Genomic DNA, 24429 nt, shown 5'->3' with positions numbered 1-24429 from the left:
GAAAACTGACTATGACCTCTCACACATACCTTAAATATGATGAACAGATTTAATTTACTAAGTATCTAAAAATAACACTCCTATATAAAGCATTTCTCATATGGTAAAAACAAAAGCTCATGATTTTGTCCATGAAGCAAGAGAACCAGTGAGGTTTGTTCTAGCGCGGCATAAGCTTCTGTATTTACCTTATGTGATTTGCTCTATGTATGTGCGTTTATATGTGAATAAAGTTTACATTAAATCTGTTTGTCATATAAAGTGATCAGGTCTCTTTGGTTTCTAACAAGTCCATTTTGGTGATTTAGTTATCAGCTAGCATGTTCCAGAAACTAGCTTGATAACCTTAATCTAGTATTACCAGCTGGTAGCTTGCATTCATGAGATCATAAAGGACGTTATGAATCATCATTTCCTTTTCTTATTTAGTCCCAGAGGCGAGGATTCTTCAGGATTCCCAGCTTTCGACTTTTCTCCAGGCATAACAGTGAACAGGTGACTCAAATTGGTGAAGTTTTTTTTGTCGCTCACTTAATTTGTTTGCTAGCCTGTTCTTTCCTGTCTTTCTATGACAGCATAAAAAATGAAAAGCCAAAGCTCAATTTCATTCTGCTAATAACTCTGAATAAATAGTGTAATGCCTAATTGAAAGTGTATGTTTACTTAGGATGGTGTGTTCCGAATGAGCCTGTCTCCTGATGGCACAGTGCTGGCTGTGATCCACTTCTCTGGCAGTCTCAGTCTCTGGGATATTCCATCATTCAAACTGAGAGGCAGCTGGAAACAAGAGGAACAAGTAATAAAATCACTGTGTGTGTTTGTGCTCGATTTCAGAGATTTCACACTTCGGGTTCGCTTGCCTAGTCCCAATCCGAATTCGATTACTCCCCCTGCCTCACTGGACTGTTTTATTTTATTTAGATCCGAATTGTGTTTCGTTTGCTTCATCTAGCCAGAAGCTGTTTACCCTGTTGCTTAGTAATGGGGGCACAGGAGAAGGCAGCAAATGCATAACATTGCTCTCTGCACTTTTATATGTTTACGTTTTTGAACCGTACGTTTTGTTTATAAAGCTTCGGTACATAACGCCACATATGTCTGTCTAACGAATGTACTGCAAATGCTCTAAAGTAAACATTGAAGGCGAACAAAAATGAGTCAGTCACGCTTTTCAGGAAAGTGAGTGAAACACAAACACACATTTTTATAAAATAACATGTCATTAATAGCGGTTCACTTCTGCGATTTGGTACGATTGCATTCACATCAGCAGCGAACTGTACCGGTGTTCACATGAACCATACACCAGCCTTTTTAAGTGCATCCAAATGAACTGAACTCTGACATCAATCGAGCGTCAATCGAACCGGGTGCGCACAAAAAGACCTAGTGTGAAAGCACCCTTAAAGCTGAAGAGTATGCATTTCTGTGCCACTGTTCCAATCAATGTAATTAACTGTTTTTAAACGTTTGCCTGTCATTGGTCAAGCAATCAGATAATCACGCTCTCAGCTCACGCCATTGGTTGAATCATTGTTGTCGTGCAGGGCTGGTCAGGATTCTAAAACAAATAAAGCACTACAGTGTATACACTTTTAAGGGCAATCAATGGGCAATGGCTGAGTTGTCTGCATATAAAAGTCACCAGGAAATTCAAATTTAGCATTTTTTGTTTGTTTGTTTGAGAAGCTATGATATACTTATCATGGTAAAGATGAAAAGACAAACGTAATTTCTGTTTTGTGCTTATTTTTAAGTGTACTCAATTTGTTAAATTGACACCTAGTGGCAAGCATGTATCATTACACAAAAAACTAAAATTTACAGTTTCCAAAGCGATTGTAGAAATGTTTGCAGTCATGATTGTTTCCATTTAAGAGGAATTACAGAAATAAAATCAAATAAAAAGACCCTTTCCATTTAGAATACAACAGCTTCTGAACTAGAATTCATTCCACGCATATCAAATAATTTTATTTTTTTCTATTTATATTTCATTGTGTAAAACATTAACAAGGCAAACACCTAGGATAGAATAAAATGTCTTAACATGGGAAAAGATGGCACACTTCAGCTTCAATATTGCTTTCTCGGGCACAGCTAGAAATGAACACACCTTTTAACAATATGTCATAAGTTGATCTATTCTTGCGTATACTTTGCTTGTATGTCTTCTTTCTTTGTAGCACTTGACTTCCAATGTCATGCTGCAATGTTCCACTGATTTGCTCATCACTTTCTGTTCAGCATGCGTTCTGTCACCTAAAAAAAAAAAAAAAAACACCCTTAGCTATTCTTTTTTTTTTTTTTACACTCTCTTGTTGTCCTCTCTTTCATTTAGCCGGGATTTGACGAGATAAACCCGGAATGGAAGACGTCGCTGGAGAAGAGAAAGAAGATAAAAGGTAGCCACTAGCCAGACCCTTAACTTTAGATGTGTATCACTCCTACACTTACCTAGCACTATTAATTATGTAGTGAGTCCAGACAGAGGTGGTGGGATGGAGAAGAATGCTTTAATAAAGCCCTGCGTCTTGTCATTGTAGAGAGGCGTTAAATTCAGGCAGTGACATTTTGATTGTGGGTTTATATCACACGTTTTCATAAAGCTTGTCTGTCTGCTTGTCCTCGGTTTGTGCTTTCTTCTCCGTTTCCTCTTTGAAAACGATGTTTTTAAATCATCTATCACTTTCAGCTGTGGAATGGTGACTTTTAAATCAATGAATGTCTGTGAAATGTTTTATTTATGATATTTTTTCTTCTTCTGTGTCTTGTCTTCCTTAACACCTGTCTCTTTTTCTCTTTCTCTCTTCCCAGATAAGGAGCAGTACCAGTCTCTGCTAGATGTGAGCTGGTGGAGTGAGACTGCTTTGATTTTAGCCCGCTGTTCTGGGGCTCTCACCGTTTCCTCTGTGCGGACGCTCAAAAACTTACTTGGCAAGTCGTGCGAGTGGTTTGAAACCTCACCGCGAGTCACCTCGGCCCATGACGGGGGCTTCCTCAGTCTGGAGGTGTGTCTTTTGTATGTGTATCAGTTTTCATGAATAGTCCTGATATATCAGTGATGATTTTGCTGAAAGGAAGTTGATTGACTAAAAACTCGAAATCCTGTGACATTTTCATATATTCGTAAGTGACCTTGGACCACAAAACATCAAAACAAGTGTCAATTTTTCGAAATTTCCATTGATGTATAGTTTATTATGATAGAACAATATTTGTCCGAGATACAACTATTTGAAAATCTGGAATCTGAGGTTGCAAAAAAATCTAAATACTAAGAAAATCACCTTTAAATTGTCCAAATGAATTCTTAGCATTGCATACTAGTAATCAGAAATTAAGTTTTGATATATTTATGGTAGGAAATTTACAAAATATCTTCATGGAACATGATCTTTACTCAATATCTTTTGGCATAAAATAAAAATAATTATAATTTTGACCCATACAATTTTGGGGGGATATTGCTAAAAATTTACCCCAGCGACATAAAACTATTATTTTTTTTTTAATTTTTCTTATACATTTAATTAGCAATGATGCAGCAAAAGTAACAGTAAATACTTTAACATTATAAAAATATATAATTATTTCAAATAAATGCTGTTCTTTTTAGCTTTCTATTTATCAAAGAATCCTAAAGAATGCATCATGGTTTCCTCAGAAATATTTAGCAGAACGGATTTCAAAATTGTAAAAAATTAGAAATGTTTCTTGATCACCAGCTCAGCATTTTAAAATGATTTCTGAAGGATCGTGTGTCATGTGACACTGAAGACTGGAGAAATGACTGCTGAAAATTCAGCATCAAAAACACAAACAACAACAAAAAAATTGGTTATTTAATATTGTAATATTTCACCATATTAGTGTGTTTTTAATCAAGTAAATGCAGACCCAGTGTGCATAATTAACTTTTGACCCCAAACTTCTTACCAAGAATATCATATAACACTGTCAAAAGAAAAACTTAATATTTTAAGTCCTAGTGACAACACACTTCTGCCTTTAGAACGTTGTCTTTCATTCGTAGCCGCTGATGACAGTAATTACTCCTGTAAAGGAAGTCGTGTCATTCCGACACACTCTCTCTATCTTCAGGCCATCGTCATAAAAGTGCTTTACCGCTCCTCATCCTCAGATAAGAAAAAAATCTCATCTCTTCTATCTCCTCCTCATTGTTTTTTGGTGCTTACCATTGATGTAAAGCTCTCACAGCTAGAGACATGTGAACCTGGAGGGGAGTACAGAGGGATGAGAAAAGAAGGAAAGTGAGAGCATGAGAGACATGTCGGGTTTTATTCTGGCTATATGTTGGGTTGATGGTTTCCTCACTCCTTAGGGAAATGCAGCACACAGCTGTGGTGTCGACTGTGTGTGTGTGAAGTTTGTTTGATAGATGTTTCAGTGTACTGAAACAAACAGGTACTGCCAGGAAAATGTGTTTTATGTCCTGCGGAAATGATGTTTGTTAGTCTTTCAAGTCCATATTCGAAATCATCCAGTCTTTTTAATAGTCAAAAAAATGTTCCAGAAAGTTCTATTAACTTCTTCTGAATCGGTCTCTGTCCTCTCAGTGTGAGGTAAAGCTGGCCCATAAGCGCGCTCGTCTGGAGAGCAGTGTGACGGGTGAAGAGGACGATTGTGATGATGACTCCGACTCGGATGAAGAGTCCTCGGCGAAAGCACGTTATTTTGGATACGTGAAGCAGGGGCTGTACTACGTGACTGAGATGGAACGTTTCGCCCCTCCCCGAAAACGGCCACGCACTGTTATCAAGAACTACCGCCTGGTCAGCCTGAGGTCCACCACGCCAGAGGAGCTCTACCAGAGGAAGGTGAGTTACTATTACAACCAGACGGAGCACAACCGCCCACTCCAAACCAAACTCTTTAGGTAGAGTCATTGTGATGAGCAGATGACTGTACATTATCCTGCCTACTACAGAATAACTCGCCAAATAAATAAACTGCTGAGCATGAAATATAGTTGAGTTTAAATGAGTTTGTAATCTTACCTGTATGAGATCTTAAAACTTCCATTAAGAAACAAGTATTTTGAGTGCGTTGGGAGACAGACCTTTTCCATTCGCAGTGCTTCATGGGCACTAAAGAGTTCTTTTGATGTGATTCGCTATTTCTGATGGAGATTTCTTTCTGAAATTTCTTAGCAGAATCATGGTTAATTCCCCTATGGAGAAAATACATGGAATTTTACTTCTGGAACCTGATAGAGAACCAGTTTTTTTTTCATTTCATTTCACCAAAAAAATAAAAATTCAGTCGATCACTCATGGGATTGCAATATTTCGATTACTCTGAGAAAATCGTTTTATTCTGTTGATACACTTGAAAAGGTTTTTCATTTCAGAATTTTTAGGGAAAGTGGGTTTTTAATATACCTTTAGGTTCCATTTCATTTTTGGGTTGGTTTATGTCAAGTACGGCTTTCTCCTTGAAAATAGCCAAAGAAGCTGGTATAACTCTACGAAAAACAAACAAACTCACTCTCATGTTGCACATTATAAATAGAACCAAAGTGATGGCTTTTCACAAGAATAACAATTCATGTAATGTGACCAGATGATCCACAAAGATTAAGTAGACTTTGAAGAGTACCTAGCAACATCAGCACAAGTTCATTAATATTCATGGGCTTAGCCTTTTACATATAGTCCCTTTACAAAACCTTCCCGAGTGTGGAATGAAAGAGAGAGGGAGGGAATTGTACAGGTGGTTGAAACACAATTTTGTGTGAAACCCCAGCTCCTTCTAGATGTACTTTATTGCTATAATATTAACAGGTCCATCCATAGATGGACCATTAATAAGACTAAGCGCTTTCAGTTGAAGTTTATCTGGTGTGTGTGTGTGTGTGTGTGTGTGTTCACAGATTGATAACGAGGAGTATGGAGAGGCTCTCTCTCTTGCTCAAGCATATGGTTTGGATTCTGATCTCGTCTATCAGAGGCAGTGGAGAAAATCTACAGTCAGCATCGCTTCCATTCAGGACTACTTGGTAAAAGTCATTCCTTAACCACAATATTTATAACAAAAAACATTTTGCAGTGCAAATAACCGATGCAAATTAAATTTTTCCCAGTGTTCAAAATGTCAGAACTGCTTTAATGCAAACTTATTTTAATTAATTTATTTAATTATTCATTTATTCTTTGTTTGCACTTTAAGTGTAGGGCTCCTTAGGGATGTATTGTATTTTAACATCTTGACATGCTGAAAAGTGTTGACCAAAATTGGTGCTTCGTATTAGTAGTTATTAGATTTTTCTCCCCAACCCCCCCAACAGAGTAAGATAAAGAAAAGATCATGGGTCCTGCATGAGTGTGTGGAGAGGGTTCCAGAGAATGTAGATGCTGCCAAAGAGCTGCTGCAATATGGCCTGAAAGGAACTGACCTTGAAGCACTGTTTGCCATCGGTGAGGGAGAAGACCAGGGCAGGTGTGTGACCCATTCTAACACAGATCTGGAGATCTCCTCTTTAGCTGTATGTTAACCAGGCTGTCTGTCATAGATTTATTTTGTCAGGCGATTTGGACGTGGACGATGGTCCATATGAAGACTTCGTTTCCACAGAGGAAGAGATGGAGCAAAGAAAGGAGAGGGAAGCCAAGAAGAGACAGGAGCTCCTCAAGAAAGTGGACTTTAGCAAGTAGGTTCTCTCACATACACACACATTGTAGATTGGGTAGATGTTTGTGATAACTACTTACTTGAAGATTCTGCTAGTCGGTTGGCTGTTAGCTCTCTAGAGGAAGCCCTCTATAATTAGGCTGTATTTAAATCCTATATAATGTGTATATATCATCATTTTCTAAAAAATCATTTATTTTTCCAGATTTTAGGAGTACAGGGTTTCAGATCCTTTCCCGTGTAAACAACAATATACTGTATCAGAGAAATATTTTACAGACATGTTGTTTCCACAGATAATTAATTAATAATTAATTATTAAACAAACAAAATTAGTCACAGTATTAAATCAAAATAAAATTCTTAAAATGTAACCTAAAAATTATTTACATACAGTATATTGTATTAAATATGTATTGTACCATACTGTATATTGACTGTATAATTTTTTTTTTCTATCCATTATTTGAGTGAATTTGAATTTATAAACTTAGTTTGTAGAAAAATGTATTTGTGGATTAATTTGCAAACTAATTAATGTAGACATAACTTATAGATGCATTTAATTATAAACCAAAACTTTTATAAACCAAAAAAATACATTTTGTTCATACAGCATTTTTCACAATACCATTTGTTCATCAATACAAAGCATCATGTGTTGTAATTCCGTAAGGATTTGAAAACCCTTTTTGTCCTCAAATGTCCTTATACTCTTGGTGGTCTCCTGGGGACCCCCTGACCCTAGTTTAAAAACCCTTGCACCTGCACAGATACAAAAAAATACACAAAACAAATACAGATAAACTAGTCACTGATGCTCTAGTTGGTTGTTGGACGTGACTCACCGCTAGTAGATGTTCTCATAAAGCTCATTAGAAAGTTAAATTCAGTGGAAGAGATCTTGGAGACATCACAGAGAGAAAGAGCGGAAGACGGATAAAGAGAAGCGAGAGGAAGAGGTGCAGGATAAAATTAAAGCCGTTTATAGATTTATTTCTAATCTGCATAAGGTAATTTATACCTCTGTTGTGCTTTGCCCAAGAGGCCTTTAATGAAAGAGTCCTCTGTGAACACAAATTATGAATGCTCACACACCCTATGGGGAAGAAGATACAGACAAAAAAAATCCTAGATTGGCTAACATTTGCTGTAAACACTGCACTAATTAAACCACACTGTTGAAATTGCCTTATTTTTCATAGCGTAAATTGGTTAAACGTGTACACGCATGCTCTCCATGCATATCACACAGAACTGTATCTAATTTTCACTTAATTACTGTACGTTTCCACCAGTGGTCTGACACCAGAGTGTGTGTTTGTGTGTTTACTCCTCAGGCTGTTTGTTTGTATGTAGTCAGCATATTTAATGTGCATGTTAATAAGGCTGTTTACCAGTGTCTGTCTCCATGTAAGATGCATGATTTCCTTTTTACTCCGTCGAGGGGGAAATAGCGATTGACAGAGAGAAAACCAATGAAAAATAATGGCGAGATGGAAGAAAACAGAGAAACAAAAGCATTCATAGAGCGGAAGACATGATAAAGGTGATGAAGAAAGAAGATAAAGAGCAAAAGAGGGAGAAAATAGACAGGCACATCAACAAAAAGAGGGATGAGAAATAGAGAGCGACTCTAATTGTGTGTACTTCAATTTCTCCTGACGCTCAGCTGTGGTAATTCAATGGCAAAAAAAGACAATCTGTTGACATTCTGTTAATTTCTTTTTAACTACGCCACCATTATAGCAATGGGGTAGTATCGATCAGACCGCTGGGTCTAGTCAAAGGTTTATACACGTGTGTGTGTGTGTGTGTGTTTGAGAGCAATAGAAAGTTTAGTGCTCTTCTCTTTTTTTCCTCTATCACAGCTAAACTGCATATTTTGATAGTGATTCCCCTTAACAATGTGTGCCTGTCAATCAGGCTTCAGTCTCGCAGCGATTTTCTCCCAGTTGAAAAGGACACTGCCTACAGTTAATTCAGCTCCTTTCAAACATACAGTATATTTTGAGATCATCTCAGGCTTATGTGTGCTGGCAACTTTAAACCTTATTTAGTGACAATGCTTTTGTTTTGCATTTGAATACGCTATTCGCCTTGTCTTTGCTTTTTTATTATCAGTGTAATAATCTGAGAAATAGTTTTTGAGTCTTTGATGCAGATGTTCATATAATTTAAATTATACATCACGAGCACATCATATTACTTAAACTATGAAAATGGTCAAATTAAACTAGCTTAGCCTAGTGTGTCCTTGAAGTGGAGTTGAAAATGTATATAATAATACATAGCTCTAATCTATGTACTTTATAATTATTGCACTATTGAATGATTTTGCACGCTATTTTAATGATACTTGATTTATTTATTGATTTTTGTTAAATATTATATAATAACAAGTGAAATATATCAATAATTTTCATCAGTTTGATCTCCATTTGTAGTTAATAAGTGGTATTGTTCGCAATGTAATTATTTCATTTTTTTTCCCCCGTTATGTTTCTGACTTGAATGCGTGTCATGTTGTAATAACGAATGCCTGATTCCGAGGAATAGGTTTTCCTGGTGCGCTATAAAGGCAGCTTTTTGCCTGCAGCAGAACCTGTTTGCGAACATGTTTGATGGTGCCAGCAGAGCAGAAAATACACTTCATCAGACTGACCATTCAAGATTCATTGTAATATTTACCTACCGGTACTTAACTGCAATTGGCAGTTTTTTCCCCCAACAATTTACATGCTGATTTTGCCTGATTTGCACCTTTTTTTACTAAATTTTTGTCCTGCGACAAATCAATAGCCTATTTCTTTTCTTCTCTATAAACCAGCCTGCTAAACAATCATTCCATTGAATTTTTTAATGCTTATTATAGTTTTTTTTTCTCTATTTATTTATTTTTTTAGATTGACCATGCCAATGCTAAGAATCCGACCGACAAATGTGCGCTAAGCATCCACGAGCGAGTGTGTTAATGCATAGGCTATTCTTTTTATCTTTTTTTTTTCATGTTTGCCCTGCGATAACATCCTGCAGTTCAATATTCTCCCCCAGTCCAATGATCTATGTGTGTATGTGCAATTCTCATTCGCTTACAATGGGAAGCTCAAGTTTTCACAGTAATACAGGTAGAATGAAATGAGATTGTAATTGCCTTCTGTGGATTCTTACGCTGACTGCTACACGTGCGCGTTCGCATGGGCATCCAGGCAATCAGGCAGCGGTCGCCTCACATTAGCCTGTCTTTGATGACCTAATCTGGGTCTATAATGGCTCACTACCCTTTCAGCACTGTTCTCCCTCTGTTTAGTCCCTTTTTTTTCTTCAATCACAAATTGTCCCATTCTTCCGTATTTCCTTGTAATGCCTTCCATTATATCTGTAAGCCTCTACGCACATGCCTGTAAAATCATCCACCCCTCCCTCAGAGTGTGTGAAGCTTTATATCATTACAACCTTTTCATGGATATTAGCGGCGGCTCTCTGAAGTGGATGCATGCTGATAAGCTCCAGATAAGACTGTGTTTGCATGTTTAATCCTGTTGATCTTATGTTCTTCCAGACTGACTCTAGAGCAGAAGGAGCTCTGCAGAAGTAGACTGAAGCTTCTCTGCTATCTGGACCGTTTGGCCACTTATGAGGTAACATTTTCCAAAAAAACTGTACTTTTGTATTCAATAAAGATTTACATTTCCAGAATTTGGCTTTAATTGGAACCAGTTTGGGTTTAAAAAGGTTATATCATGGAGAACAGGTAGTAGTAGTATAAGTCTGCTGTCACTTTAAGACACATCTAATGCATCTATAGGCACGCAGACGTTTTTCTCTTTACTTTCACTTTAGACATAACCAACTGTGTTTATTTGTAAACCTTGTGTGTTTGTGGCAGTATTAACACAATCAGACGCAAAAGATAACATAGCCCAGTAATCAGGCGCTATTTGACAGGATTTTTAGTGTGTGTGTGCACTTCAGGTGTATTCGCTTAGAAAAAGTGCACATCAGAACAGCATACGAATGAAATGTTTAAAAGACAAGACTTTAAAGCACATGCAAACAATGTACTTTTGTAATTGCAATTAAGCAGTGTTTTCTGTCTGGATAAATATTTATGTTGAGAAAATGTTCTCAATTCACCCACTTTTGACAGATAGGTGGTTTTAGACCATCAGCACCTATTTAGTATTCAGCTGCTGTCATTCATATCCGTTGATGTGATTTATGCTTGTATGTACAGGTTAGCCAATTATAACAAATGTAATTTCCATACAGAATCCATACAGAAGGCACAGTAGCACCTTATTCCTTATTAAAACCTTATTTCTACATGACAAATATTTTATTGCAGAAAAGGTTGGTCAGTTATAAATTGCTAATAAAATGAAAAAAAAAAAAAACACGTTTTGAAGTTACTTTGATCATCCTGAAACTATAAACCCACACGAATGGTGTTACTAGGATAATAATCTTCAATAATCTTAGTCATTTTATCTTACCATTTTATGAATAAATTGATGCGTGAGCGACTTCATATCATAATGCTTTGTTTCAATTTGAAAGTCATCAGCAGAAGAGTGTCGTCGTTTCATCCTGTCGCATAGTTAATGTCCTGCTCCGATTGTAATGGATGGCCTTTGTCAGTGTCTTCATTTGTAATTGATTTCAATGGGAATAGCGCTGAATGTAACCAGTCCTCTGAGACATTAAACGCACACGTGCACACACATACACATGGCGGCCATGTTGACTTAAAGGCTGTAATTGTAAATGTCAAAGCGAAAAATGTCAGCAGTGTGGACTGGGAGGATTTGACCTCTCCTGAACTCTCATGTTTGTTTTGCTTTCTTCCTCTCATCTTTAATCCTTCTTTTTTCATCATTCTGTCATTTTCTGCAGGAGATTCTGGGTGGACCTCATGCGGCAGAGCAGCGATTTGATGCTGAGTTTTTCAAGAAGTTCCGCAACCAGAATATTGTTCTGTCAGCAAGAACGTATGCAAGGGTAAATCTCTCTTCCTTTGTTCTCCGTCTATGACAAGAGCGTGTGTAACGGGGTCCCGCGGCATGAGTTATAGTCACCATTTCACAGTTTTGTGGATAAGTGTGTGTGTTCTCGCTAGCTTGTAGAATAAAAGATAGATTCCCCCCATATTCTGTGAGTATTTTAAAGTGTAGATGTCTGAAATATGGTCACCTGCCCAATGCAAAGGCTTCTGGGGGTTTGTAATGTGGGAAATATTGCTGCAGAATATAAAGCCATCTGTAAATAGTTTGGTTTCATAAATCATCTATTAATTATTTATCTCTATCAATCTTGTTCCTCTCGCCTTTTCTCTTTCTCTCTCAGGAGAGTAACGTGCAGGCATTGGACATTCTCTTCACTTACCACGGATCTGAGCTGCTCCAGTACCAGCTCGCCATTCTCTGCAATTTCCCAGAAACCACCTCTCCTCACGAGTACTCTGACCTTCTGCCTAAGGCAGGGTAAGAATTACTTATTGGAAGATGCCTATCTTGAACAGGATTAACAAAACCCACATAAATCTTTTGGAAAGTGTGTAACGGGAAAAGGTCATTTTAAGATGACAGGTCCACTGAAAGAGGTTATTAGGTACTGTCTGCTATATGACCGAATGAGGTGCTAGTTTAAACAGGTTGGTTATGTAAATGAGACCTTTTGCAGTGCACCTTTTCCATCTGCTCTTTAGTCTTGAAGACTTTAAGATTATGAAATAACTGCAGGCTGTGAAGTAACCGGCTGGCTCTGGGCCGGAAATACTAAAAATAAACACTGAAGGAATATGTACACAATCGTTCAAAAGTTAAAGGTCGAGAGTATTTTTATGTTAAGTCTCTTAAGATCAACAAAGCTGCCTGTATTTCCAAATTTATAAAACAAAATGCAGAATAAATACACCGTAATATTGTGAGTTGTGTTATTTAATTACATGTGTATGTAACATCCGTAGTATTACATGAATGACTTGTCATAATCACTTTCAACGACATCTTTTGAGAGCAGTCTTAAAAATAGACTTCAGTTTAGCTTTAATTTCCATTTCACTTCATAGTTGAGCTAGAAGAAATGAGATTTTGCAGCTTTGAAAGTGCTAATATGGTGAACGCTTTTGTGGCGTCGGTTAAGACATCCTTAGGGATTTTGCACAGATCTTGTTTGCCGATGACACTCTAAAATCGTGCTGTCTCTTTTGACACCCTCAGAACTCAGACAAGAAAGACTGATGTAATTGCTCGCTCTAAATATATTCACGAAAAGTATCAAAACAGGCAATAGCTTCTATACTTACGTTTACACTGAGATGAGAACTTGGTAAGAGCTTTTGCTGCTCTGTTTTGTACATATTGTAATCTAGCAATGTTTTTGATTGGTTAAACACGCTTTGTTGTATGTGTGTATGGGAGTGCACTGATTTAGTGGACGGGTTTGTGTGTGTTAAGACCGAGACACACAGAGTTAGGGCATTTGCAACCCCCCTAATGTTCCAGTAATGGGGGTGACAGAATAGATTTAGTGTATTGGATCCGGTCGCCCTCCTTCCGCCCATTCTCTCTTATGGAGGTCAGTCGCCTCTGCAGTGAACATCCATCACAGCTCAGCAGCTGGAGGCCGGAAGCCTGCGAGTGCTAACAGCGCTGCTGCAGGACTCTCGCCGCACCAGTAGTCTCTCGCCATCTGCCGCCTCTGCTGGAAAGAAACAGCCAAATGAAGTTTTCTTTGTGACTTGCGGTTTACAGTTGCTTATGTGTAAAATAGTGAAATCTTACATTCTGGTTAATTTAATATAATGCTTTTAAGATTAGAAAATGTGTAACATTTATTAAATGAAACAAGTTTTACATTTCATAGTAATTTAAAATTCACATTTAGATATTCCATTTTTGGCCCAGTGGTCACCAATTTTTCTGTTTTAAGTATTTTGTTTGCTTCAAGGCCTCAGATCAGGATCTGTTGAACTGGACTGTGTGTAAAAGTCTTATTAGTTGTATAGCTGGGATTCTTACTGGTTTGAATGTTAGGCTTATGAATTGTGTTGTGTGTACATGCATGACCTTGCATAAGTAGTTGTCTCATTTGGGAAGGAGTGTGTGTGTGTATATATGTGTGAGGAACATAATTGTGCTTTTCAGTCTTAAAAATGGCCAACTGGACAAATTAAATCCCATTGTTAGCGTTTTATAGGTTGTTATTTGTTCCATTTTCACTGTCCATTTCCAGTATGTTTTGAGCCTACTAACATAGATAGCTCTGTTTAAGAAGGGCTCAATAGAGTCAGATACATTAACTCTGATGACTAATGCTTTTTGTCATCTCTAAAATGTGTTTTTTTTCAGTGTGACTTCCGAATCCGCTTGTTATTTCTGACATTTTAGTTTGAGAGTGGTCTTGTGAAGTTTATTTAGGTTTAGAACTACTTTAGAGTTGGTCCTCAACAGGCTTTCAAAGTTTGAATTGCCTTTAAAAGGGCATCAAGAATTAGTTTGTTTGTTAGTTGAGTTTGTTAGTTGGTTGTAGGGGTGGGCAATATGACCAAAATGTTTTATCATGATATGAAAAATTTTATATCTCGATAACAATATCTTGATATAGCCCTTTTTTTTTTTTTAATAAGGTTTTTTTATGATATTACAATTTTATAGCATAGAAATTTCACAATCCTTGTCACCGATGTCAATATCAAACAACTACAAGAAAGGTGCAGATCCAATATACTGTTTACATATGCGCTCTCTCTCACAGCCGTATACATTCCCTTAAGACCTAAATGACTGTGTTTATGAGGATACTTGCATTTAGATGCATATAAGTGTTTATGCAATCGTTCAAAGCCAATAAAACAGCAAAAATGCTCACAAGCTCTATTAGCAGATGATTGAGTGGCTTTCGCACTCAACTCACACACTTCAAAATTGTGGTTACTAAGTTAGGTTGTTTGTGCGTTAGTTATTAGCTTTCTGTTTTAATTGTTTTCGAAAGGACACCAATAATTTTAGTTAGTGGCTTCTTTTGTTCTGTTGCGTGTTAGTTTGTTGGTTAGTTAGTGGCTTGCTGTTTTAGTTATTTTTGAAAGGACAGCGATAATTTTAGTTAATTCGTTAGTTTCTTGTTTTGATCTATTGAAGTGTCTTAGAAAAAAACAAAAAAACAATGTGTGTGGTTAGTTAGTGGCTTGCTATTTCAGTTGTCCTCAAAAAGTCAACATTATTTGTGGTTAGTGTCCTGAATTTTCTATTTTGAACAATTATTTTTCATCTTGGTGCCTCATTATTGATTCCATAAACCTTGCTTAATTAGTGACAATAAGCTGTTTTGGTTAATTTTCTCACTTTTCTTTCTTTCTTTCTTTCTAGTGTGGATAAAAAGGGTAATTTGGCTTTCATTCCTTGGGAGGAGAGCCGACACAGAGATTTGGACTGGTGTGAAGTTCCTGAGTGCAGGTAAAATCACACTGCTGCTTGTGGAGGTTGAAATCTCTGTTTATCGCTGGTGACTGTGTGTGTTCTTTTCTTTAGAGGAGTGGTGGAGCCCAACCCAGTGGATGACTGTCACTTCTTATTTGAGGAACAACCAGAACTAGAGAGGTTTCGTAGCGCTAAACCCTCCATCACACTGCTGACTGAATGGTACCTGACCAGGGCACAGGACATAGAGAGCAATTCCCGCCAGGTACACAAGTGTACATGCTGACAGAAACTGACACTCAAACATGGATCAAAGCACACCATTTTCTTTTGCACTTTCACTTGACTGACACCTTACCCGGCTGAAAAACAAACAACCTCCTCCGATACACATACAGATGCACATCTGACTCGCAGAAGATTTGCTTCCTTCCAGAGTGACAGTTACTGCTGTCCCAGAGGGCTGTTAGTGTTGTGAGATCAAATGTGGAACTAGATAACGCTGTATCTGTCCACTGTGGACGCTCCTAATGGAGAGATATCTGAACTATTATGAGACCAGACTGAGCTTCTGAACTCCTCGGTCTTTTTCTGTATTTCTGTGCTTTCCTTCCTTCATACTTTTATAGTCTTTCTTTCTTTCTTTCTTTCTTTCTTTTTAGATACATATCTCTAAAAGAACAGTTCTAAAAGAAACTACAAAAAAGAAATTTGGCAAATGCTTTTTATTTTACTAAAAGCTGTAAAAGTGTGAGACCCCGGTTTAATATGCTTTTAATTAGCATTCTTCTGATTTAGCCCACCCCCCCTCCACCCCCAAAGACAGCTTGTCTTTTGTTATTATGTGTTCATAAGAACCTTATACTGTAATATGTGCTTATATTTTACAAAAGTCATCTATTGAGCAATATTATTTTATAATAATTTTGGCCTTCGTCCTGTATGTCCATAATTGTACTTTTTTGGACAAGAATTTGAATTGACTAGTTGTATGACTAGTCTCAAACTTTTTGTCCTCACTGAATTTGACCATTATGACAACTGCTATCACTCAAATGTAGGCGCAGCCTGTTTCAGGAAGTGCTGCAGAGCAGAAGAGACATCACTCTGTCAAGACAGAGGTTAAAGCAAGGAGAAAGGGCTGTTCTGAGAGAACTTGACATGTGAAGTGAGGGGAGGAGGACGGGCGTAGCCTGGGAGCAGATTGAAAAAGAAAAAAAAAGAAATATAGTGCAATGAAAGTGTGTGAGATCTGTTTATCTGAGCTCTGGCTGCCTGTTTGGTCCTTAAAGAGAAGGGAAGAATGGCTGAGAACGATGGCCGTTTGTGCTTAAACAAATGGTGTGCTGTTTGCAATCATTTGTTTTTAAGGTAAATTCAAGTACTGGTTTTAATCCTGATTTAGTGTTCTGTTAACTCCACCCCAAAATGTACATTTTGTCATTATTCACCTACCTCCAGGTCGTTCCAAACCCGTTAAAAAGCTTAGTTCAACTTCGGAACACAATTTAAGTGAAAGTGAAAGTCTTGACATTTGCCAAGTATGGTAACCCATACTCTGAATTGGTGATCAGCATTTAACCCATTCAAGTGCGCACACAGCAGTGAGAAGTGAACACACTGTGAATACACACCCGGAGCAGTGGGCAGCTATAGATCCAGCGCCCGGGGAGCAACTGAGGGTTCAGTGCCTTGCTCAAGGGCACTTCAGCCATGGGTATTGAGAGTGGAAGAGAGCGCTGTTCATGCATTCCCCCCCACCTACGACTCCTGCCAGCACTGAGACTTGAACCTGCAACCATCGGGTTACAAGTCAAACTTTCTAACTATTAGGCCACAAACTTTATTAATTTAAGATAATTTGGATAAAAACCGGGAGGCTTGTGACTGTCCCATTGACTGCCAAGTAAATTGCACTGTCAAGGTCCAGAAAAGTATGAATGACATCATCAGAATAGTCCATCTACCATCAGTATCGCCGCATCACCGTAGCGTCATTTTGGAGAACATCCACTGAACGCAAACTTTTCATGCTCTTCTGTGCACTGATGTGCTGTTTTTGTTCAAATCAAAGCATAGATACCAGTAATAAACGTATCCAAGTGCCGTGGCAGACAAGCAGAAGAGCATACACAGTTTGCGTTCAGCGGATGTTCTCAAAAATGGTGCTACAGTGATGCGGAAGGACAACATTTTTTAATAAAGTCGTAATTCTTGTTTTCTTCACGTAAAAAAGTATTCGGTAACACTTTAGTATAGGGTCCAATTCACACTAATAACTACTTGCTTATTAGCATGTCTATTGTTAACATATTGACCGTTTATTAGTGCTTATAAAGTACATATAATGCATGACATCCATAATCCTACCCAATACCCTAAACCAGTGGTTCCCAACCTTTTTCAACTCGTGGCCCACACAACCAAACACATATGTTTGCGCGGCCCACTTCAAAAAAATGAACTGACCCCCGCTATTGTTGGGTTAATAACTTAGTACTCAGAAGCTAGATTTTAAACTATATTTATTGAATAAACTAGGGCTGTGCGATATGGACAAAAAAAATAAATAAATAAAAACTATCGCGATTTTTTTGATCAATTTTGCAATTGTGCTTTTACAGTCATAAATGCATTCAGGATTAATTTGAAACATATTTCCAAAAGAAAACCAATCAGAGCTTTATCAAAAAGTTGTAACATCTCTAGAACAGACATAAGTCAAAATTATCACTATAGTGAAGATGTAAAAAAATGTATAGACTTGTCGCAAAAAAAAAAAATAAAAAAAAAAATCCTGTATACAGGGACTTTTTTTTCTTTTTTGCCATGCATTGTTCATAGAGCCCATTAATTGTAGCGGTGCCTCAGGTGTTTGCAGTGTGTATACAGTATGTGTATGTGGTCAGCAGTGAGAGCGCATAAATATAACGCGAAAGCACATTAAAATAATGCACGAGTGCGAATCTCTCTGTTCGCAGCAGATTTCCTTTGCTCTGTCACAAAACCGGTCGTGCTTGCTCAGATACACGCTGCTTTGCGAGGAGAGAGTGTGCACACTTAAAACGTGTCTCCTCTCACTTAAACTGCATCCTGTTCACTAACAAATTCACTCTATGCTCATGTGTTAGACATGAATTATTTTCGCACGTTTTTATTTCTAGCCTTTTACCGCAGTGAGAACGCTCTGATCCGTCAACATTGGCTCAGAAAAAAGGCGCATCACAGACAGTGTGTGAACCTGGAGTTAGGCATATGCGCACGCTCAAATCGTGATTTTAGGACGTTTTCTTTTAATCGCACAGCCCTAGAATGGACTGGAAATGAACAGAAAATAATTGGCGGCCCACCTGCAATACCACCGCGGACCACAGGTTGAAAACCACTGCCCTAAACTTAACAACTACCTTATAAACTATTAATTAGCAGCAAATAAGGGGTTAATTGAGGCAAAAGTCATAGTTAATGGTTAGTTAATAGTGAGAATTGGACCCTAAAATAAAGTGTGACCAAGTATTCTTGTCGCTTCGTAAAATTCAGATTGAACCACTTATGCCAAATGGACCATTGTGACGATGTCTTTCATACTTTCATACAGTGCAATTTACTTGGCAGTCTGCCACAAGCCTCCCGGTTGTCATCCAAAATATCTTAAATTGTGTTCTGAAGATGATCTAAACTTTTTATGGGTTTAGAACGACATGGGGGTAAGTGATTAATGACAAAATGTTCATTTTGGGGTGGAGTATCCCTTTAAGCAGCATTGCTTGTAATTGGAGTGTTATATCGTGTTGTTGTGAAGGCAGCATTGCTCCAGAGGTGTTCTGCTCTTGTTAACTCCAATGTCAAGGGTTTTGGTTCCTACCAGGTGAAAAACAGCAGCAATCATTTCCTCTATGCAGGCACCCACTATTGATTGGCTCCATGCCCTGCCTGTCAACTGGTAGAGGAATACCAATCGTCAGCTCATGATGTGAACTGTATTGATGGGCTGCTAAGGCGGGTTGGATTTCATCGACTGGTTCTGCTTTTTACGCATTTGTTAAGGGTTTTTTTACTTGTAGCATTCTTTCTTTTATTTGTAAGTTTTTTTTTATATTTTTGCATCTCTGTTGGTGTGATCTGACAGGTTTCATAGATTTTCACACAAAAAAAATGTACCCACTCTTTTAATGGATTTCTGTGTTTTTTCAAAGCAATCAACATTTTTTTACTCCTAATTATTCCCACATTTTACCAAGTTTATTTATAAAAAAAATGAAGTAAAATGTCAAAATGTAGAATCATGTTAAACATTTTATCTGAAACAAAAATTAAAATCACAAAAAAAGACATTTTTTTGCATTTAATTTAGTTTAATTTGAAGTAATAATAATAAAAAAAAGCTATGTAGACAAAAAACTAAACACACACACAAAAAACATTAATACACATATTTAATAATATATTCCGTATTTGAATGTGTGTTAGGCAGCCCTTGCCTCATTTCTGTTGTGCATCTCTATTAGATTGCTTATGCTTTTGTCTGGTCCTCACAGGTTGATTGTGCTCTGTCTCTGGTGCGTCTGGGAAAAGAGCAGAACATTCCTGGGCTGGAGGTGCTGTGCGACGACCTGGTTACCATGGAGACACTGGTGTACGAGACGTCATGTGATCTGAGTCTCACGCTAAAGGAGCTCCAGCAGCTCAGGGACATTGACAAGCTCCGCCTCCTCATGAAAAATGTATGTTTTGAGGCTGTGCTCTCTTTGTTTTGCTGTCTACAGTCTCGTTCAACACTTGTATTATTATGTTCACATTTACCACTGCAGTCTGTATGTAGTTCTGACATAGTATAATGTTTTATTCTTTTCTGAAGTGTCAATAGCTGCTATACACCTCATATCAGCCCTGTTTCGCTCAAAAGTCATACAAATTTCATATTTAGGCAGCTCTTTACCTTGAAGAGCACTAGAGATAATGAGAGATTCTGTTAGAGTGTGTGTAGATTTGTGTTTTCAAAGGTGGTCTCATTACGACTGCAGTAAGCACATCCAGCGGGCTTGTTTGGATTTAATGCTTTCATTAAAAATGATTTAATACTCGTTTGCTCGTTTAAGGAGAAATGCTGTGAGTGGGTGAATCGCCATCTTAGCATCTGTTTGCTAGTGATACTTTTAATGTTTTCTGAGGGAACACTCAATTCAATCAGTAATGAACATTCTGTCAGCTTTTACTCACCCTTGTGGTGTTCCAGACTTCATTTGTTCTGCGGAACATAAAAGGAGATAAACACAGCTTTAGAAAGGATCTGAATGATTTCCTCATGCAAAAGGACACTCTTCTTTCTTATTTATTAAAATTGTGGAAACTGAAATCAGTACATTCTTCAGAATTCCTCGTTTTGTGTTTAATGAAAGCAAATCATGTTTTTGTCATTTACAGACTCTGTTGTATTTCACAATTTCTTTCTGTTTTAGTCCAGCGAGGATCGATATGTGAAGAATTCATTCCAGTGGATGGTCCCGTTCCTGCACCGCTGTGAGGGACAGGGGGTGGGCTCTGCCTCTGCTCTGCTCAGAGAATATCTGGTCACCCTCGCCAAAGATGATCTTACACTCCCACTCAAAATGTTCCAGCACTCAAAGCCAGACGTAAGCTGAACCACTTACATGTGCTTGACTGTCCAAACAAAGGCAGTTTTATACAATACTAATGATCAACCTTGTTCTACACCCAACCCAACAACTGTATATTATTTAGTTAATAATATAAAATCACTGTAAATGTTATTAATCTTATTTAGTTATATATATATATATATATATATATATATATAAGATTGTATATTGTAAGGTTGGTTTTTATAAATATATTTATTTATTTACTGTATACAATTACTAAGTTTTTATAATGTTATATATAATATTTAATTTACATTTATTATAAGTGTTAATATTTATCATTGGTATTTTTTATAATGAAGTGTATATTTTTTTATTATTTATTATTATTTTTCCAATTGTTGGTGTTCCTAGATTCCCCAGAGCTTTTTTCAAATTTGGCCAGTAAATCAACACACAAACATTCTCTTATGAGGATGTACTGAGGCATAACAAAATCCATGATACCATAATCATAAATACTTCCTATTCCTTATAGACACATTTTGGACACTTAAATTTAATTTAAGAAAATTTTGACCTGTGTATGAGCTGTGAAGACACTTTCAGAAATCACATTATTCTGTACTGATCTGATTTAATAATTCAGTAGTGTGGCACTACTAATGTTATTGCTCTTTCATGATGAATTGCTTGTGCTTTTCCTTATTCATAAGTCACTTTGGATAAAAGCGGCTTCTAAATGAATAAATGTAAGTAATTTGAATGATTTGTCACACACACAGATACACCCATAAAAGAGGGATGCCATTCCAATTCTGAGTCCAAAGCCACAAAATGCCTTTAGACCCACACACATGTACATCCCGTCTCACTAGGCCATGATAAAAATGTATGACCTGAGGCATCAATTACCCTCACAGGAAATTCATAAACGTGGTTGGAGAGAAATCAGGTGTATGAGATTGTACGTGTGTGTTTGTGTTTGTCTGTGAATCAGACTTTGCACATTCAATGTTGTGTGAAATGAAGTCCAATCTAATCCAGTCACTAACATGATTTTAGTGTTCTTGTGGTTGCATCTATGCGTGAGTTACTATTGTTTGATAGGAGATGAGATGAAATGGCTGAATATTAACCTCATATGAAGGTCATAGATTATATACAAAGCTATGTTCTGTTATATAGGCTTACAAGCTGGTTGTTTCAAAATCAGAATTTTTGAGCATTATAAAGACATTCAAATAAGCCAGTGATCCTCAAAATTGCTATATAGGTCGGTTTTTACTTTGCCAGTAATTTCACATTGCCAATTGTTATTTATTTATTTATTTTTTTCTTGCAGTGTCATCCAAAAGTCATTGGAGATTCGGATCAGCTTATGTCCGTGGCATTAGAGTGTATCTACAGCTGTGAGAGAGATGACCAGCTTGCACTCTGCTATGATATACTTGAATGTCTACCACAGAGAGGATATGGGTGAGCTCACACAACTGGGAACACATTTTTTGATTAAGTCTTTCACTCAAATTTTTGATAGTAATTTTCTACACTACCATTTATATGTTTGTTGTCTGTACAATTTTTTTTATTTTTTTTGTTGCAAGGATGCATTAAATTATTGTCATTTTTACAAAAGACTTAATCAAATAATCATATATTTATAAACCAATCCTGAAAAAGCACATCAGCAGTTTCCACACAACCATTTTCAACTAATATTTGTAAGAAATATTTCTTAAGCACCAAATCAGCATGTTAGACTGATTTTTGAAGGATCATGTAACACTGAAGACAGAAATAATGGCTGCTAAAAAATCTTTGCCTCACAGTAATAAATTACTTTTTTAAATATATCAAAGCTGAAACATTTATATTTTAAATAGTAATATTTCTTAACCCCAAGTAGATGCAGCAGAATAAGATTCACATTTTTTATTTATATTTATTTTTTTTTATAAAAAAAAATCTTATTAACCTCATTCTTTAAAAAACAAAATTTTGTTGAATTTTATTTACATTTAAAACGTTGATGTACAAAATAAGAGCATTGTATCCAAATATTAGTTTAAATGTAAGTACATAGTAATTAAAGACACTTCATGCAAAGTGTTTTCAAAGCTGGTTATTAGAACTGGCCCCTCAACTTCAAAACTTGTTCTGGCACTGCTGTCACAAAAGCCCTGTCAAACACACACACACACACACACACACACACACACACACACACACACACAAACACACACAAATACACAGACACAATTAGCACATATGTGCACAGTTGTCAGTAAGCCCCTGATTAGCTCATTATTAGCACAGCATGTGTCTTTCTGCCTTCAAAGTGTGAACCCTCAAAACATCTCAGCGTTCCTTATTATATCCCTGCTGCCTTTAGATGTCTTGGAGACTGAGAAGCCTGTCACTCAACCACCTATGTTGCTATTAAATATACATTTCTGCAGTCTTTGGACAGTCTTTGATGTGTTAGCGTTTGTGCAAAGGGTTGGTGTTTTTCTAGCACGTGATTTCTCTCGTGGAACAACAAAATAACACGTTTATGCCAAAAATAATGTGATTTGCAAAATTTGGCATCGGTTATATCCTGAGGGTTCGACATTATTCTGCTAAAAACAGTTTTGATACCTTCTACAAATGCCATCTGCCTTTTTTTCCCCTCATTTTCACTTTAAGTCAATCTGTCGCTGTAAAGTCTCTCTGTACCTTTGCAGACCCTAATGTGCTTTTACACTTCAGTTGTTATCCTGGGATCAATGCTTTAGGGTTTTCTAGAGCTGATCTTGTTATCTTTTGCCGCTACTGAAGAAAAGACGTGTTTGCGTTTGTGAATGCTATTCAGATGTGGGATGAGCAGATGAACTGGAGTTCTGAGACTACGACAAAACATACAACATTGTAGTCAAATGACGAAACTTGGAAAGAGCCTAGGGAAATATTGCCAACATACTGAGTTTAGTTCAGACCTAAGAAGTCTGAGTTTTGTCAGCAACAAAACATTCTTCTTTTTTTTTTTTTTGCAATTCAGACATTATCTCCATGGCAACCGGACTCTCAAGCAGAATTGCTCATGAAATCTTCTCAAGTTCACATAAAGGGCACAGCAAAAAAAAAAAAACATGTCAACAATCCTAAAAAAAGAATTTTATTGTTCCAATTTTAATGGCAGTTGTACAATTGCTAAACTATTGTCAGTAATTTAACTAAATATTTGCAGCTTAATTATTTCTAGCAAACAATTTAATTTAGTCAGAATATTCTGCTACTGTTGAATGGCTGTCTGTGAAGAAAGATGCTTTTTGGGACCAGATTCTAACTGGAGAATGCTAGCTAGCCTACTTGCTATTGTAGTGTATGCTGACCTAATACTAATAGATGTGGTGATCAAATAGAAATCAAGTATTTAGAGTTCATAGACGCCGCCATAACCAATGTTTTTTAATACAAAGAATACAAATATAAAAGCTTATAACCAGAATGACTGACATTCCGAAGCACTGACCTGGTGACATAATTAGATAACGGAAGGTTAAAATCTTGAAAGTGACTTTGGATAAATGCAGTCTGTGTGTGTTCAGATGGCTGATCTCTGATCTTGTTTACTTCTCTCTCTTTCCCAGACCTGAGACAGATTCTACAAAAGCCTTGCATGACCAGGTGGACATTCTTGAAAAACACTTGAGGTAAGAAGAGCCCGAATGAGTCCAGTCAAGCCCAATGTATTTGTATTATTTGAG

At 37.0% G+C, this 24429-nt stretch overlaps 1 protein-coding gene across 2 annotated transcripts in view; it reads left to right on the top strand.

The window, feature by feature from the left end:
- The window catches only part of LOC127938747 (NBAS subunit of NRZ tethering complex), a 122252-nt gene that overhangs the window by 12945 nt on the left and 84878 nt on the right, over positions 1-24429 (top strand). For both annotated transcript variants that reach the window (XM_052535579.1, XM_052535580.1), the window contains exons 11-27: positions 430-495; positions 668-796; positions 2342-2405; positions 2818-3011; positions 4581-4841; positions 5897-6022; positions 6311-6462; positions 6536-6673; positions 10217-10295; positions 11551-11655; positions 12001-12137; positions 15024-15110; positions 15186-15339; positions 19613-19798; positions 20534-20707; positions 22023-22156; positions 24313-24375. In XM_052535579.1, coding sequence (XP_052391539.1) covers positions 430-495; positions 668-796; positions 2342-2405; positions 2818-3011; positions 4581-4841; positions 5897-6022; positions 6311-6462; positions 6536-6673; positions 10217-10295; positions 11551-11655; positions 12001-12137; positions 15024-15110; positions 15186-15339; positions 19613-19798; positions 20534-20707; positions 22023-22156; positions 24313-24375 — 2249 coding nt within the window. The remainder of the gene's footprint in view (positions 1-429; positions 496-667; positions 797-2341; positions 2406-2817; positions 3012-4580; positions 4842-5896; positions 6023-6310; positions 6463-6535; positions 6674-10216; positions 10296-11550; positions 11656-12000; positions 12138-15023; positions 15111-15185; positions 15340-19612; positions 19799-20533; positions 20708-22022; positions 22157-24312; positions 24376-24429) is intronic.

This window comes from Carassius gibelio, chromosome A20 (genome assembly GCF_023724105.1).
Source record: "Carassius gibelio isolate Cgi1373 ecotype wild population from Czech Republic chromosome A20, carGib1.2-hapl.c, whole genome shotgun sequence".
In the NCBI taxonomy this organism is placed as follows: Eukaryota; Metazoa; Chordata; class Actinopteri; order Cypriniformes; family Cyprinidae; genus Carassius; species Carassius gibelio.
The sequence above is the reverse complement of the archived record's forward strand: the minus strand, read 5'-3'. Positions and strand labels throughout refer to the sequence as shown.